The sequence below is a fragment of the Trachinotus anak genome, unplaced genomic scaffold, assembly GCF_046630095.1.
Source record: "Trachinotus anak isolate AG129_WGS33_773 ecotype Australia unplaced genomic scaffold, CSIRO_AGI_Tana_v1 ptg000014l, whole genome shotgun sequence".
Lineage (NCBI taxonomy): Eukaryota > Metazoa > Chordata > Actinopteri > Carangiformes > Carangidae > Trachinotus > Trachinotus anak.
This window is the reverse complement of record NW_027273865.1, coordinates 966,068-983,198: the sequence shown is the minus strand read 5'-3', so window position 1 is coordinate 983,198 and position 17,131 is coordinate 966,068. Positions and strand designations below refer to the sequence as shown.

At 42.5% G+C, this 17,131-nt stretch overlaps 1 protein-coding gene across 1 annotated transcript; it reads right to left on the bottom strand.

The window, feature by feature from the left end:
- Positions 1–3,339: 3,339 nt before the first annotated feature.
- LOC139632323 (pannexin-1-like) lies at positions 3,340–17,073 on the bottom strand. Its single transcript, XM_071497204.1, has 8 exons — positions 14,461–17,073; positions 12,906–13,128; positions 12,371–12,486; positions 10,187–10,374; positions 8,899–9,177; positions 7,679–7,901; positions 6,851–7,106; positions 3,340–5,316 (listed from the first exon to the last, which is right to left on the bottom strand). The coding sequence occupies exons 2-8, from the start codon at positions 13,084–13,086 to the stop codon at positions 5,231–5,233; spliced, it is 1,329 nt and encodes a 442-aa protein (XP_071353305.1). The 5' UTR covers positions 13,087–13,128; positions 14,461–17,073; the 3' UTR covers positions 3,340–5,230.
- Positions 17,074–17,131: the final 58 nt, after the last annotated feature.

The window sequence follows — 17,131 nt, the reverse complement described above, 5'->3', positions numbered from 1 at the left end:
CTCAGTCCTTGGATGGGTGGAGCTTTGGTGTCAACAATGTAAAACTTCAACAACCTTGTTTTGTCTTTGTATTTGTATATTTATTTGCATCTCAACTGCCAGGTACCTTTTGCCCTCAGTGCGGCTCCCCATGAGCAGTGAGCTCACACGTGGGTGGCTGTGAGGCGGTGTTTGGGAACAGTGTATTAATGTTTTCTGGGAGGGTGTTCACCGTTGCACCAGTGCCCGTTCTAAACTTCACTTTCTGTTGTGATGTACCAACCTCCATTTCTGCATAGACTTGCTCGTTATAGTGTGCACAGTTCTCCTGTGAGCTTTTGTCTCCACTGAGAATTTCCTTTTGTAAAATCACTGAGCTTTTTGCATTTTAATGATCATTTCCCTTTAGCTGGGCAGGCCTCTTGCTGTTTGAACCTCCACATCGGCTGTGCTAACTCATGGCCTGGTTTAGCGCCGGCTCTGCACCCTTCTTACACATACGTGGAAAATTAGTAGCAAACACAATACAGTCTCTGACCATTTTGTCACTGTTTGGATATCCACAGTCTATTACTTTCATATATATATGTGTGTGTGTGTGTGTGTGTGTGTGTATATACACACACACACACACACACACACACATATATATATATATATATATATATATATATATATATATATATATATATATACTTTCAAAAAGCCACCGTTTAATATCTTCTCTTATGCACGTGAACCAGTCACTGTGGGTTTCCTGTTGCTATTCTTTCTCTGTCGTTATGGGCACCTATGCAATCTCGGACCACATCAGATTGACATTCTTTCTGCAAAGTTTTAATTTTGCAAGCCAAAGCCTGGAAGCTTGAGCAGCCTCTACTCCTCAATTTCATCATTCATTTGTCTCTGGTTTTGCCACTTTCCAGCAGGCACAATTCAGGAAATAAACTGTGCTGCTGTCACCGAACAAGATTCCACCACGGTTTCTACAGTCCAAGCCAAGAAGGACCAAGAGTCCAAATGTTCATACAACATCCATTAAATCCAAAACTTTGAGATCCAGGGTGTCCACACGATTAATCCAGTGCAGCATCCTGTCCATCCTGGGTCATGCACTTGGCAAGTTTCTGTTGATCAAATTGTAGCGACTACTGTCCACAGAGGAGCGCCGCTATGAGGCCAAGTGGGCTCTTTATTCATACAAATCCATGGCTTGTTCCAGAGGAGTTTTAATGCCCTTTATTAAACAACCCCAGGTATGGACCAGACATTTATGTATACGAACACTTAAAGCACTTAAGTTCATCTGAAATTATTGGAGCCCTCCTCACCCTCTCTGTCTGAATCCCACCGTACAAATGAACAGGTAAATAATGTGAAACCACACCCATGTGTCCACTGATGGAAGTGATGACCAAAATAAACCTGTGCAGCCTGAACAAATGAACACAGACAAAATACTTATTTTGGCTCCTACACTGGGAAAATGTTTTATTATGGCATGGAAACCGAGTAAGGATTGGGTTTGTTTATTGAGCAACACAAGTTAAGAAATGAAAGTGATACTTATAGTTGTTTTGGTCAGGAAAGTTGAAATTTAGACTGTTCAGGAAAAAGGTTAGTCAAACGAAAGAGAGAAAGGATGGAACAATAGTATTATGTGGTGCAGGTTGCAGCAGGCATGGGTTTGTTGGGTTTGTACACTGATATGCACAGCATGGAGAGGAGGTTGATTTAATGACGCATCAAGCAGCTGAAATGCTTTACCAGTCCATTCAGTATATCTGGATATCATGAAACACTTGTGGCTGTCCTCCTGTGTACTGCTGAAGGAGCTACAGACAATCTCCTCTCCCTTGTTGCAGGTGTGTATTCCCACACAGGATTGAAATGCTCTGATGAAAGCTTTGTATCAAAGAGGATCTTCATCAAAAACTGGAGTTTCTCTCTTTGGTAGAGAACCAGAATTGTTAACTGTTTTGCCTTTGTAGAAATGACTGTTCTGGCTATGAGCAGATGTATGAACAGATCAGAATCCTACAGTTGTGTTGTTGCTCCATGTGCTCGAGCATTAATCTTGTTTACTGCTTTGAATGATGCCTGTTGATCTGGCCATGAAATTGCTTGTGCATTACACTGTTTTCAAGTCTGCATTTCCTTGTAGTCACTGGTAATGGATTCAATAGGTCTTGCATCTTTCTTTACATATGATTCCATCCCATTTGTTACCGCACTTCCATCATTGCTCATTACTGCTAATTTAGTGGTGAATGCAACAATTTCGTAAATAGAATTTTCTCATATTTACAGGAGCACTTGAATTAGTGACTTTACACACTTCTTTTGTGCTTTACACATTTCATCAAATGTTGCAAATGGCATCAGCTTTGTAGAATGACTCTGTTCCAACATTTGATCAGTGTCTTGGCTGCACCTCGATCTTATCTTCAGCAACATCAACAGTACCATCACCGTTTGCCAACCACAACTTCATTAAGAAATTCACTGATACTCAGTCTCTTGGTTTTATTCCACGTTTGATGTTTGTCCAGTTTCTTCAGCTGGAAACAACCCTGCATATTTAGTGCTTTATTACACATCAGTCTGAACTTGTCAAATGTACATTTACTTCTTTTTCTTTCACCTGTGCTGGTGAGCTATGTGCCTTTCTGAACCCATACTCCACCCAGTGTTCAAAAAGAGTATTACATAAAAATAAATGATCCATACACAGCCTTAATAATGGCGGCAACATTGGTTTATATGATCTCATTGTCACAGTGACATGATGGTGCACCTGGGTGTGAGGTTTGGTGCATAACAGCACTTTCTTTGTTGCTGGAGGGCACTGACAGCAGCTCTGCAAATGAACAGGAACCTCGGTCTGCTGATGACAGGGATTAGTTCGGTTTCATTCATGAATCAAGTCCTTTCAGAACAGAACAAGGAGAAGCTGGCTCAGACAATATATGGTCTGAATGGGACAATGCTCAAGATTCGTCCAAAGCAGGTGTCCCAGGAGAAAATAGGACTGATGAGGGAATCTCATGTAGTTACCACAAATGTGTTGACCCTGCTGCTTGAAGCCAGTAAGTGGAGCAAATTCACATAATTTGAGACATTTTTTGCATTTTCACACCTTAGACCTTTTGGACATCTTTTAAGATGTTTTCTAACCACATCTGCAGAAAGACTGTAGACAGCATTACCAAAGGAAACATGCCACACCTACTACTTTTAACCTGTTATCATATTGTTCTAATATGAAATCATTTCCTCATATTTTCCTGTCAATAAAATAAAATAAAATTAATTTGAAGCTGTAGCTTTTAGCATTTTCTGTACCCACGGACACTCATGTATAATTAAGAAGAAATCGTACCACAACAATTTAATGACAATATGTTAAAATGTTCCACTTAGTGCAGCACATATATACAGGCAGTGGAAGAGGCTCAAAACATAAGAGCTCTGAAGTAAACATTGACAGTCACCAGTGATTTATGAGATGTTTTTGAGACTCCCGGCAAACGAGACTTCGTTCAATTCCAGGTTGAGACGAGCAAAAAAGTTTATATAAACTCTGAGAAAATTATAAAACCTAAAGCCCTGGAACTGGATAGTGGTTACAACCTGTGACTTTCATTTCTTCATAGATGACTAACAATTTGAAGAAATGAAACATCCCACAATGAACGTATATATATATATATATATATATATATATATATATAAAAATGTCTACCTAGTTGTATTCGTACCACTGTTGGCTGAAGTTTGACATGTAAAACAACAATAAACAGATCTACACATGAGAAAACTATCCAGTCCACATAAATGAGAAATAATCCAGTTCTTAAGAGGAGAATGCCAAACTATTCAGGAATTCATGTTCATTTTATAATATGGAAAATTCAATCAATGAGCAAGAACACTCCAGTAAAACGGACCAGAGAGCTCTGACATCTATGACCGCAGGTTCATGTTTTAGCTGCCGTGTTGTGTCACTTTCCAGACAACATGAACAGAATAATGAACTCTGAGTTCCTCATGGAGTGGTATTCCCCTTTACAACTATAACATTGTCTTGAAATGGGATTGACAATCTCATGAAAAAAGTACATTCTCCCACAATAACAGTGCAAATAAATACATTGTCTCTTATGATGAAAACCATATTATTTTGACAGTTTCACTCTGACTTGAATTAAAAGTTGAGTTTGTCATATGGTGTCAGTTTTTATAAACGAGAGGCTAGACAAATGGGAGTATGGTAAAGTTGACTTTTCTACCCCCTCCTCCTAAATATCCTGCTGGTTTAGGCAGCAAACTCCTGCACTGCAACATCTACTGCATACTCACTGTACTGCACTTACTTTAAAGAGTCACAGAAAATATATCAGGCAAGTGATCGACGTGACATAACAGAGAAAAGGAAATAACTCACTGTCTATTATAATCAAATACTTTGATTGTGAGTCAAAATAAAGTCCTTTAAAAACATCCCTGATGTCTGTATCAACATGTAAATATTTATCTCATTCGGACAGCAGAAGAGCGTACTGTAGTGTTTTAACCATTAACTCTCGTCGCTGGTTTGACAAATTTGGTGATTCAGTAATATTTTACTCTAAGTCCCCTGAATTAGCATTTATAAGCAGGATATAAAGATTTAATAACTGGTTTACATCACAAGTTGTGTATTTGTAAGCAGATATAATAAATGTTTATTTGTGTGTTTTTGAACAAGTGTGAGTCCTTAGGGACACACATGAGAGGAGGCAGCAGTATGGATGAATGACAATATAGTCAAACTCAGCTGTAGTGATAGAAAACATTTTTCATCCGACAAGTTTGAATTTCTGACAAATACCGTATATTAATAAACACTTTAAAGTGTCCTTATATCTGGGTGCAGCTACAGTATAGTGTGATAGAAATCTTTTATTAAACCTTTGGACAGTATATTGCCTATAAATGCTAAAAAGGGGAACTTAAAGTAAAGTCTTTACCAATAATTCTGGAAATCTGCACCAAACCGCTCCAAACAATCATCACTCAAAGAAAGGATCTAAAACATTTGAGTTTGCGGATTCCACGCTGATGATGCTGCTGCATCCACCTATACCACTTTTACCCCTCCCCCAGGACCGGAGGGTCACGAGTCATGGATGCACCATGGGACAGTGGTGAAGTTACTTTCGCCAAGAAACTCCTTTGTCCACGTGTCTGTCACTGTGACAGCAGCCAATCACAATGCTCGCTGCCGGAGATCCCCTCCCTGGCTGTTTTTGCTGCCTGTTGCATCACTGTTTTGTGTCAGCAAGGGATTGAGTTCTGAAAAGAAAGAAAATATTTAGCATGATACTGAATTATTGTTTGGAGTTTTGTGTACAGGCTTAATAAATAAATTCTATTTTATTTATGAGTGCTGAAACCTCAGGTTTGTCCCCTGCATGATCTGTACAGCATTAGACACTATCCTGATGAAACATCACTGGAGGCAACAGTAGATTAGGTTAGCTTAGCATAAATACAAGCGGTTCACATCTTAAGCTCAGTAATGAACACACGTTTAATCCATACAAAGACAAAGTATAAAAATGACAACTCATATTTTTCCCAAAAGCCCACATAAAGCAACAAACAGTTGTTTTGTCACTTTAATTCTATATGAGTGATCGTGACCTTTTCATCTCACTCGAAAGAAAAGTGAATCTGTCTCTTTCCCCAAAAAACAAAACTATTGCTTTAAAAGCACAGACAAATATGTGCTACCTAATATTATGATTCCTCCAACACTTAAAACACTTGCACCCATCTGCACGCCCAAAACTCGGTGTGGTCAGGGGTATCGTTGGTGCATGACTTTCTTGAGGCAGTGGAAAGTGATCGTTCGATTCACCAGCAAAAACCTGGTCTTAAGTCAATGGTGCAGTATTCTGTTATTTTAAGGGCACAGTGTCAAGAGAGTAGTATGTGCCACATGGGCAGACTTCACAGCCCTCTGGTGACCCCCCAGGGATATGTGCTATAGCTGATGGAGGGATACTATACCTATAATGCCCACTGTTTTCAAAAACCAAAATGATCTCTGATCCCCATTGGAAGAGAAACTTCAAAGTGAGGCACTGAAAGTGAAACTGAATTTTATATGATGCTGTCAGACACTCCCGTTTGTATTCTGGGAAACACTATGCATACTCAGGAAACAGGTTTTGTTGGGTAAAATAACTGTCACCACCGTCTCTTTGTTGGTCCACACCTTTCCTCCACCTCAAACTCTGTTTCCTGTCAGCACTCATCCTTCCCTCTGTATTTCCTTAAAATACCAAGGTCAGATTACACTGAGGCACGAGATCAGTGCACGCCTCGTGCAAAGTTCACCTCCTACTAGTTTTGGAATGTGGCAGAGTTTAAAAGGTAATAAATTAAAGACGGTTATGGCCTCTGAAACAAAATTCAGACCATCCCCTGCACTGAGACTGAGAAAGCTAAGCATTACGGCTGGAATGGACTGACAATAATTAGTGTAACAATAAATTATAGGAAATTAATTTACTCAGATAACAAGCACAAAATCATGTTAGATAAAGTTTGAATTAAATGATAATATAAAGTAAACCAAACTTAACGTCCCATCCCATTTTCTGAGAAACTACAGATTTTTATTTATATATAATATATAATATATATAATATATATAAGGCTAACACAATATAATACCATCAAGACAGAGGAATGCTAAGCAACAGTAATGAATTTTTCAATTCAAAATGCAGAATACAATAATAACAATAATGATAATGTAAAAGAATAGAAGAAATTAAATTTACCAGAGCTTGGTCTTGTCCTGCCTCTGTACACTCACCTTTCATCTCAGTTTCCATCTCTGCAGCTGAGTTTGGACGGTTGCTGCTGTTCTTGGCTGCTCCAGCGGTACCTGGTGTGTGGCTGCTCACAGAGTCAGCTGCATTCATTTTTTCATGACCCTGCTTCGCTGCAGCACCGGTAAATTTACTCCCATCCACAGTGTCCATCTTCACCGTACAGAGAGTCTGCAGCAGACCCATGGCGTCAAAATTTTCTCCAGAGCATTCACCTCGTCTCCTCAGCAACTCCAGCACCTGCAGTCAGAAAACATATGATGAAAACTGGACAAGGAGAATAAAATATCTTCCTGCTTTAGCTGCTAAAATTAATAATTGTGTGCAACACTATCATTCTGTTTAAATCCTTTTTTTGGTTTGTCTTATTTTCACACCAAAATCTAGTATGTTCAGTATGTATGATCAAAAACTGACATGACAGCAGGACCCAGAAAAAATATTCTCTCCATTGTTGAAAATGAGGAATTATTGATTACTAATTACTTATTAATTGCTATTAGCTGATCAGAGATTGGCTGTGTCTGAAATCACTTCCTCATTCCCTCATCTACTACTACAGTAGTTAATTAATATTGTCAATTTTGCGTCAATAAAATGCAACGCTTTGCATTGTGGGATAGTTGTTGACGGTAGGAAACATGTTATGGACACTACTTATTTATTCCTGTCATCTTTGACAGCTTTAAGTTTGGACTTAATAATAGAGTTTGGACACTTCAATAAAATGGCAAACAGTAAATATGGTGCACTATATAGTAAACACAGGGTACGGACACTCGCACTCAAACTCACAACGCCTGGTAACACACCTTGATGTATTTGTAGGACTTCAGCTCGCTGATGTTCTCCTCCAGGAAGAGCAGATAGAGAGAGAGATCATCCCACTGGCCAGCGGGAGTGGGCAGGACGCTCACTGTGGGGAGTGACTGGTAGGTTTCCAGGAATCTGGCGTATCCATGGCAGAGGAGGGGACGGAGACTGGCGTAGATCACCACGGGAACCAGAGCAATGAACAGGACCAGGTTGACATAGCTGGAAAGAGTAAAACAAACAGACTGCAGTTTGAAAGGCAGACAGGGGGGCAATTCATAAATATTATATTATGGCTGTGTTATAGAATGATAAGAACTCAATATACAGTACAGTGAACACTGAAATGATTTTGGGGAAAAAAAAAAAAAAAAAAAAAAAATCACAAAATTTAAAGGGAAAAGCAAACATGAGGTTTCACTGGATAATGATACAACATCACCCCTTAAAAAAAGGGGGAATTCATTGAAAACAAACTACATAGGGCTGTGTGATATTCCAGGGTTTCTGCAGTGTTCACCAAATTAATTAAGTGCATGACATTTAATAAATTTTTCACAATCACACCAATCAGAGACAGATGGAAAACTAGCAGGCAGAGTAAGGACGACAATTATTTATGAAGTACATGAATTTATGGACGGTATGTGTCGGCCTTATATATCAGTACGTCCTAGTAAGTAACACGGCCTGGATAAGATTTGATTGATTAACCAATTTAAAAAGCAATAAATTGAAGTTGACCATTATGAGTGGAAGAGCCTCTGAGCTACTGTAGCAGCAGCAGTGACTTTGTTCGAGGTCTCAGTGAAACTTCACAAAAAGAGGATTGAACCAGTAGATGTCTCATGACGTATGTTATAACTAACGTCACCATCTCCAGCAGCCAAGAAAAAAATATTTCACACATTTGTACATTCTGGGGCCTTTTCTGAGGTACCTGAATTCAGTGCTGCTGAAGATGTTTTTGCAGATCCCCTGTACTGATGACATCCACTACATCACCACAACACAAATACAGCATCAAATCCACTTTTTGACCGAGTCTGAACAAAAACTGAGCTTCACAGATTCACAGTTCACAGTGAATCGACCTAATGATTTGAGAGTGCATTCATATTATGGAGGTGTTTGTGTTGTCCACTGCACATTAAGCACACGTTAAATGTACCTTGGTCTATTTCTATAATAACAAACAATATACTGCACAGACAAATACCTGAGCAAAGAGAAGACTCCCACGGCGATGAGCTTACACTGCACCTTGTCGGGGATGCCAGGGTCAGAGGCGAGCAGGCCAACACGGAGCGAGCAGCCAAATTCGTCCGTGACGGAGGCCAGGCGGAGGTAGTAACCCAGGTAGGTGCAGGCACACAGCAGAGTGACCAGAGTCAGGCCGCGACACAACAGGTAGTAAAACAGCATAGATCGCGAGCAACGCTTGGTCATCAGAAACTTCTCCACCAGCGGGTATTTGAAACAGCCCTCGGTAGGGTCGCTGCAGAAAGGGGATGAGAGAATACAGGTGGTATTCAGCAGGGATAAAGCAACAAAATCCTCCTCTGCTTGTTAAAAAAATCTACATGTAACAGCCCAGAAGTAAATATTCCATCCTCTCTATTCCAGGAAAAAAGGAAAAGTTGTCAAACGGTCCTTCTATCACTAAACAAACAGTGGAGTTTGAATAATCTAATTGTATCAGGATATGTGGGTAGGAACTATTAAAATGTTGTACTGTGTTGCTCAGTAGAGACATGGTAAAAGTCCAGGACACAACATGCAGCTGTCTCTTGGGTGCTGGTATTGAGCCTCCAGATATGTTTACAACATACATACTGGCAACAGAACATGGTGTCAGGAGGAGTGACGGTAGCAACGGGGACAGAGCAGCCACAGTGACTGGAGCATGGCAGAAAAACCCAGGCAGTCACCAAGACAAGTTTCTGATCCTCCAGATAAAAAAAAAAAAAAAAAAAAAAAAAGAGACGTCTGCGTTCAAAGGAAGAACACAGTCTACAAAAAGACAGTGATTGATGGTGAGGACAGACATGGATTACCACTGCTGTGGCTTTTCCTCATCGGAGGGCACTGAAAGAGGAGAAGAGACCGAGGGTCGACACCAATGTGGCTTTACTGCTCCTGGACGGGTCAACATTTGTAAAATACGACACAAAAATTTTGTGTAATTACTCTCACTGTTAGAAGGGGAGACAAAAGCTCTACACTGCAGGTTTCACTAATCAATGAACTTACTCACGCTGCTCTGAGGTCTGAGTTTGTGCCCCTTGGCGTGCCTCTTCTTGATTTAGGAGTAATTGCTGGTAATAAGATGATTTGGAGAAACCAACCATCATAAGGTATTTCACACACTGCCTTAACTCCCAACTGGTTTTCTTCTGGAATATTAAACCTGAATCAAGACTTAGCCTGAGCCCAACCAATTTTCTCTCCCAACAAATAACTACAACCTAACCTGAAAACTAAAAAACTAATCGAATCTTCCGTACCTGTCTGATGCAAGCTGTCCTGAGGTGGCCATGCGTTTGGCCAGAGTGACGGCACGATTGTAGCACCGGTCCAGCTCCTCCATGATGAAGCCCAGGTCAGACTGCAGGAGCGGCGCAGCAGAAAACCTCCAGAACAATGCTGGGATGTACATCAGCACGGCCACCAACAGCAGTATGTAGGGGAAGAACTGAACCGGAGAGAGGGCAACAAAAAGGTTACTGAAGTCACATTATAGGCAACAACATCACTGCTCATACAGTGGTTGATATTAGAGATCACAGTCAAACACACACCAAAGCACAGGAGCATCTGTTCTTTAGCTTTTTAAATCAAGTACATTTTTTGATTGACTTTACAATTAACCCTAAAGTCTAAATAATACTTCATACCAGCCTGACGCAGGATGATCCTGAAGGACAAGTGACTGCTTTTTCATTTGCATAAAGGTTTGAAGATTCATTTTATCTGTGTGTGTTATGTAGGAAATTTGCTTTGGCTCGCTGCTCATATTAATCCTGTCACTGTAGACTGTGTGTAGTTGCTGCAAGAATGCAACAGCAACTGAGATGTAGCAGTGTAGTCCTGGTGTGCGTCTGTCTGCATGCTTCAGTGCATATAGCTGACATTATCAAATCTGCATGTCCCTGTGAACTGAATACTACATTAAAGTGTGTCCCCCGGGTTTTTACAGAAGCACGGGCAGCAGCGTCAACGCTCCCCTGCAGAGGTCACTAATTCCACAGTCCAATCCTGAACCAGACCCCGTCCTATCCAGACCCGGACATAGCATCGAGAAATTACAGAGAATTATTCAATTTGACAGATTTAACCAGTGCAACTTTTCTAGCCTTTCACAGCACGGGTCACGTGACGCCATTGCCTCAAGTCGCAGTCAGTGAGTGAGATACACACACAGTGAGAGACAAAAAACTCACAGAGGTAATACTCATAACATAAGAGGGAGGATAAGAGGGAACATAAGAGCTGCTAAGATTATTTATTGTAAGAATAGCTGAGACTTCCGACAAATAAGAAGAAGAAAAGGGGAAAGTCAAACTACTCTTTTGACTTCATTTTTCTAAAATTAAACACTTTATTTTAAGATGCACCTTTCTCACCTTTCTCTTGTTATGGACACAGCCCTCATTTCATTTGAAGTGAGAAAGGAACATATATTTATCATTAGATAGGTTATAAGTCTTTATTTGGAATAAAAAGCCAACCCCTGCAGGACCTCTTTGAATTTTTATTGAACCGCCCATTCTTATCAATGACACAACTTGAACTTGAATCATAAAGTGGCACAGCGAACCACCAGATTGTGTATAAATAAGTTGTGAAGGTTAATAGACAAACAAATGAACTGTTTTTCATGAGGCTTCTGTAAGTGCAACAACTTGCACAAAACGGTGACCATTGTGAGTGGAAGAGCCTCTGAGCTACTGTAGCAGCAGCAGTGACTAAAAGAGGATTGAACCAGACACACTTGTTAGTTTATAGATGTGATGTCTCATGACGTATGTTATAACTAACGTCACCATCTCCAGCAGCCGAGAAAAAAATATTTCAGACACTTGAACATTCTGGGGCCTTTTCTGAGGTACCTGAATTCAGTGCTGCTGAAGATGTTTTTGGTAGTAGTAGCAAAGATAAAATGACGTATTATGGCACTATGCAGTGTAAATGGATTTCATTCACTGTACCTTTCACTAAAGACCATTTCATGGAACATTAGCTGTTGCATCCAGTGCCATTGCTGCTAACGCCACAATAGAAAGATCACTTTAGGAAGATATAGAGAAACACAGCCATTATTGGACTCTATGCTTAGACTTAGCCGTCACCATCTTAATAAAAGTATCCTCAACCAAACCCCAAAAAACAAAAGCTGCCTGAGCATAATTCAAATGTTAGTAGTGCTTTCAGTTAAATACACCAAACAAGGAAACAGACTCTGTAAAAAATTTCTGTAGGAAACTTTTAACCAGGTTTAACAACTGGATCCTGTTAAACACTAACTTTTTAAAAATGTTTTTATTTTAAGGAAAATAGTCTTTTCCGGTGGAAGGCTCGTTACAAAGCACTTTCCCCATATGGTACTGTCTGCGTGTGGACACGTTTTAATCACCAAACCAATGTCCAACAATTACACATTTGAATTGTGTGTGTGTGTGTGTGTGTACCTTGTGAAGCCACAGCGGTAGTGTGTGTGTATGTACGGCAGCCCAGCAGTACGAGTCCACGTAAGCAGCCTGCCTCCAGGAGAAGTTGGTGGGAGCAAAACAGCTGATCTGAGTCCCTGAAAGCAACAGAGAAAGACATCGGCTCAGACCCACAAAAACATGGCAGGAAGTGACAGGGATGAGGGTGGCAAGTTGTAAAAGGAGCACAGCTGGTTTGTATTGGTTTAATCTGCAGACCATTGTCCACTGACACTGTTCTTAAAGCCATAATGGCAGGATTGTAAGATGTTTAAAGTTTCAGTAATGATGGATTTAGATTTTTTTCCCTTTAGCCTCTCTGATCTGTGGTTTAATCTACAGCACGTGCAGCTGTCCTGACCAACACGTTCAGGTTTATCTCAGATCAGATTTTTCCCTTTAAGTCCACATTTTCTTCACCTCCTTCCTGGAAACAACAACCCAGTGTTGACCTGAACGAGAGAAGCTCTGGTCTTTGTGGTCTTGATCGCAGACCCCGCTCTATATCCCCACTCACCAACTGAAACTTCTTGAGCAAAGGCCAGGGAGATGAGGAGGAGGGGGAGACCCACTGCCACACAGGTCACCATCTTGTCCACAGCCAGCTCAGTTCGTACGCTGCGGTATCGAGCCTGGTTGGGCTCCTTCAGCAGAAAGTCGCTGAACACGTACTCTGTAGCCACGTGGGCGATGGCCATCTCGCCGCTCTGCTGTTACCTGCAGCACATAAATACCAACACCTGCAGACACAAGGGTAAAGAAAAAACATCTCGTCTTCATGTTTCAGATATTTCGATCAACTCTGTTTGTGTAACACCGACACGTCTCCTCCACGTTGCCTGAAGCTCCTGTTGCCTTTTTGCCAGACAAATGTCATCTGTAGGATGCAAAGAAAGGCGTCAGGTGAGCAGCGCCTGGCCACTGGTCAAAGACTGTCACAGACGAAGGTCACCTGTGTGGGGGCCGGTTACTTTCCCAATTCACTCGCCTCAGGTGTTAATGCAACTCTAACACAGCTCGACCTTAATGAATAAGCCATTACTGACAATCACGCGACTTTCACAAACTTTCTGAAAATGATCACTTTAATAACCTGAAAGTAAAAGTGGCATATATTTATAATTAACTACTACTACTTTTGATCTTGATTGTCCATATCTTTTTATTATTAGTTTGTTTTCTATTTGTTCTGTACTATCTGTCCCACTTCTGCTCTCCAGCAACAACATTTCCTCATTGACCATTTGTTTTGTGTATTATCACTTTACATGTGTATCATCAAAGCATGGCTGCTGTGACCATGGTGCTTTTGTGACCTCTGACAATGATGTTTCTCAGTTGACCTCACACGCTTCTTATATGTTCAATCCGCTTGATCCTCGCCAGAACTGCTGCAACACCGTCGTTTCAGAAACGTGAAACTTCTCATCAGACCTTTAATGTGACCTGAATCGGGTTGAGTCTGTGTAATCTGGTCGGACTCGTCGCTCCTCACTCAGACCCTGCTCCTCATGAACAGCTGAGGCTGACATGGCCAACAGAGCTTGAGTTTGGCCTCACGACCAAAGCACCGCCGCTCGAGCACACATCACTGTGGTGTGCAGCACCAGCTGATTTACATGAGTGGGCCGCGACCGATTTCCTTCTGACACACTTATTTGGTGGTCACCAAGGTTTGAAGCATCAATTACCCGCCATTTTGATCAATACCAGCGTCACGGCCCCGGCTGGTGTCGATGTCTGGGGGTTGAAACGGTGAAGCGGCCCGTGACCGGGTCCTCCCCCGCAGCCACGGGCGCCTTCGGCCGGAGCTGCGCCTCTGCAGCGTGTAGCAGCATTTCTTACCGAGGTTACCGCTCGGTTGTGTTCATGCCGACAATCCACTGCACTTGGGAGTTAGGTTAACTTTGAGTGCACTGTTTCGGGGCCCTGCAGTAAGACTCACCACTCGCTGGATGCCTTGGGACATAGACTTCACTTAAAGCTCTCGACCGAGGAAACACGGGCTGAAGCCGCGGGTCCGAAGAGCTGCAGCTCATCCCTGTGAACCGGGACGATGAACTTGAACTCACCTACCGACCCGCTGCCTTTACGTGTGACTTCACCATCGACCTGACACTGCTGCGGTCCAACAGCAGCCCGGTGAGGCTGCGCGTTTTCCCGGGCAGACTGGACATTCAACAGACGGAACCACCACCACCACCGTCGACACGGTCCTCCTTCCTGTGCTCGGACCAACTCCGCTTCCGCCATCGGTAAACAGGAGATACCTTCACGTGCAAGCCGCCAGCTCTGATTTCCCAGCTCTGCCTTCAAAGGCAGCTCGTGAGTTTGTACTTTGGCAAGTGGAGTAAAGTTACTAGGTAGATTACCAGCATAATGTTGAAATACAGAAAAGCACAAAATCTGGAAATCAGTGATCGTGAATATTAACGAAATATCAGTTTTTGTCAGCTGCTAAAAGTTACGGGGCTCTGTAGACAACGCAGCCTCGTCAACGGCCAGTGTCTGAAACGCAACCTGACGGGATCCCCTTGAAGGCAGCATCCCCGGGAGTTCATGAAAACGCCAAGAAATGTGAGATCATGAAACAATCCTGCAGAAAACTAACACGAGTGTTGTTCCAGAATATGACAAAGAGCTAACATGCAGAATACAAAGAAACGTGACTTTAACCAAGACGTGGGATTACACGACCTGTAACTTGCTTTGTGTGAACTATTGCTGTGCTTCTCAGTTTGTCATTGTTGTTCAGTTTCTCCTCATTTAAGGAATGTTACTGTGTGAATACTACAGTCTGTGGTCGCATCCCAGCACTCATCAACATTTCCCGATAACTGCAAAAGACAAGCTCGGGAAAAAAAGAGAAACACTAACACAGTCACACTGTACAGTCAAAACCCCAAAGGTACTGCGTTTCAGCCAAATAAAAGGAAAAATGTAAATATCACGTTTGAGAAGCTGTCACGAGTGAATTTGACATGTTTGCTTAATAAATGACTAATCAGTGTTATCAAGGTTATTACCAGTTGATCAGCTATTTGACTGGGCAACTTATAGGGGCCCAACAGCAAATGTTTGCCCGGGGGCCCTAAACAGCTTATTCCAATAACAGCTGAGATCTCAAGAAATAGATTCACTGCTGTGTGCCTCAGTTGGGACTGCGGGGTGTAAAGAGGGGTATGGGAAAGATTGCTCAAGTGACAAATATCCACCTATCACACCCAGCTGTGGAGCTGTTTGTCCAACTTCAGCTACAGCGTCTGAGCCATGTTTCCCCAAATTATCCAGAATTTGAATGATTTTGCTCTCGTGACTGACAAAGATGGCTGTGAGCTGTGGATGTCTGGTTTCTTTACAGCCTATGGTTGACACTTTGTCTCCCCATGGCAGATATGTCGGTCACAGACAGCAGCTCCTTGAAGTGAACCCGTGGACAAGTCGGCACAAGTGTCTAAGCTCTAGAAAAGGGCTCTCTGAAAACTCCTGAGATTGGCTGGTTTAGACTGAGCGTTTCAACAATGAACCGTCAATTGAAGACAACTGAATTCAATAATTGTGCTGGACTTTTATAAAAAGACTTATTCACATCAGCGTCTGCTCCACATAAACCCCCTGAGTAACTATACATTTAGTTTTAGATGTTAAAAATCTGTAGTAATCCACCATGAACCTCTATCACATAAAATCCCATCAGAAATCGGTTCATGGTTTATGCACCTGGAAATGTAATTCTGTCGTGCTGTGCTGGTGAATCTCAATGAAATGTTTGAGATTTGGTTTTCTTTCTCCGATGCGGAGGGATTTCCAACAGTCCGTAAAGGCAGCATCCTCCCGCTGGGAACGAGACGCCCTGCGCAGACTGCAGCAGCAGCGCTCATGATGCTTCATGTGAGGCACAGGAGGCTGAATACACCTCAAAGTGACACTGTAAAACAAACCATGAGACATTAATGGGAGCGTGGGTGTAGTTTCATCGTGCAGACCCACGTTACACTGCAGGGTCTGTGGTGAGGAGTGAGTGCACGAGGGAAGCGGGTCTGCTCCGGAGAGCAAGAGGGAAAACCACTGGACTGCTGTTGATGTTGATCTTTCGCGATGAATTCTGGGCATTTCTCGCTCTGCCCTCCCTGGTCCTCCCAACTTCTTGCAGCTCCGTCAAGCTCCGGCAAAATACGGCCAATGCCACCGGAAAGGGGCTGATTTATTTCAAAACAAAGGCGAAAATGTATTTTAGGGACGCGGGGAAAGGTATAAACGTCGCTGCTGCACGGACCGAGGAGGCTTTGACGCGCGCCGCACAGGTGGAGGTTGTCATCCACAGTGGTGTGCAAAGGTGCTGCCCCTCAGGGAGGCCTCAGAGATGCATGCTGCAGCAGCACCGTCTGCAGACCCGGGACAAGGGGCCCTGCCCCAGACGGTGGGGCTCCCCGGAGCCTCGGTCTGTCAGCCGGTCTGTCAGCCGGTGACAGACCGGCTGACAGGGACCGCCGACCCGCAGAGCCCCTGGACAGAGCGGGTGCAGGAGTACCGAGGAGACGGTGCTGCTTCAAAAGCCAACGGGCCCGGAACTAATGTTAATTAGAGGTTTTTATTGTTTCCTGAACTTTGAAGTTAACTGATAATAGAAACTATTCATGGCTTTATCCTCGGAAACATCCCGCTTCATGTGCACAATAACATACACGCTTTCCTCTTCATGCTCAGTTGCAGGAGCCCTCGTCGCACGGCCCCTGTTTTAGT

What these genes read in the sequence shown, in the direction of transcription:
- LOC139632323 (XM_071497204.1), bottom strand. Translation starts at nt 13,086, where the DNA reads ATGGCCATCGCCCACGTGGCTACAGAGTACGTGTTCAGCGACTTTCTG. An exon ending in GGAGTCTTCTCTTTGCTCAG is followed by an intron (nt 7,902 to 8,898) that starts GTATTTGTCTGT and finishes TACTCTTTCCAG; the next exon opens with CTATGTCAACCTGGTCCTGT. An exon ending in GATGGAAACTGAGATGAAAG is followed by an intron (nt 5,317 to 6,850) that starts GTGAGTGTACAG and finishes CTTTCTTTTCAG; the next exon opens with AACTCAATCCCTTGCTGACA.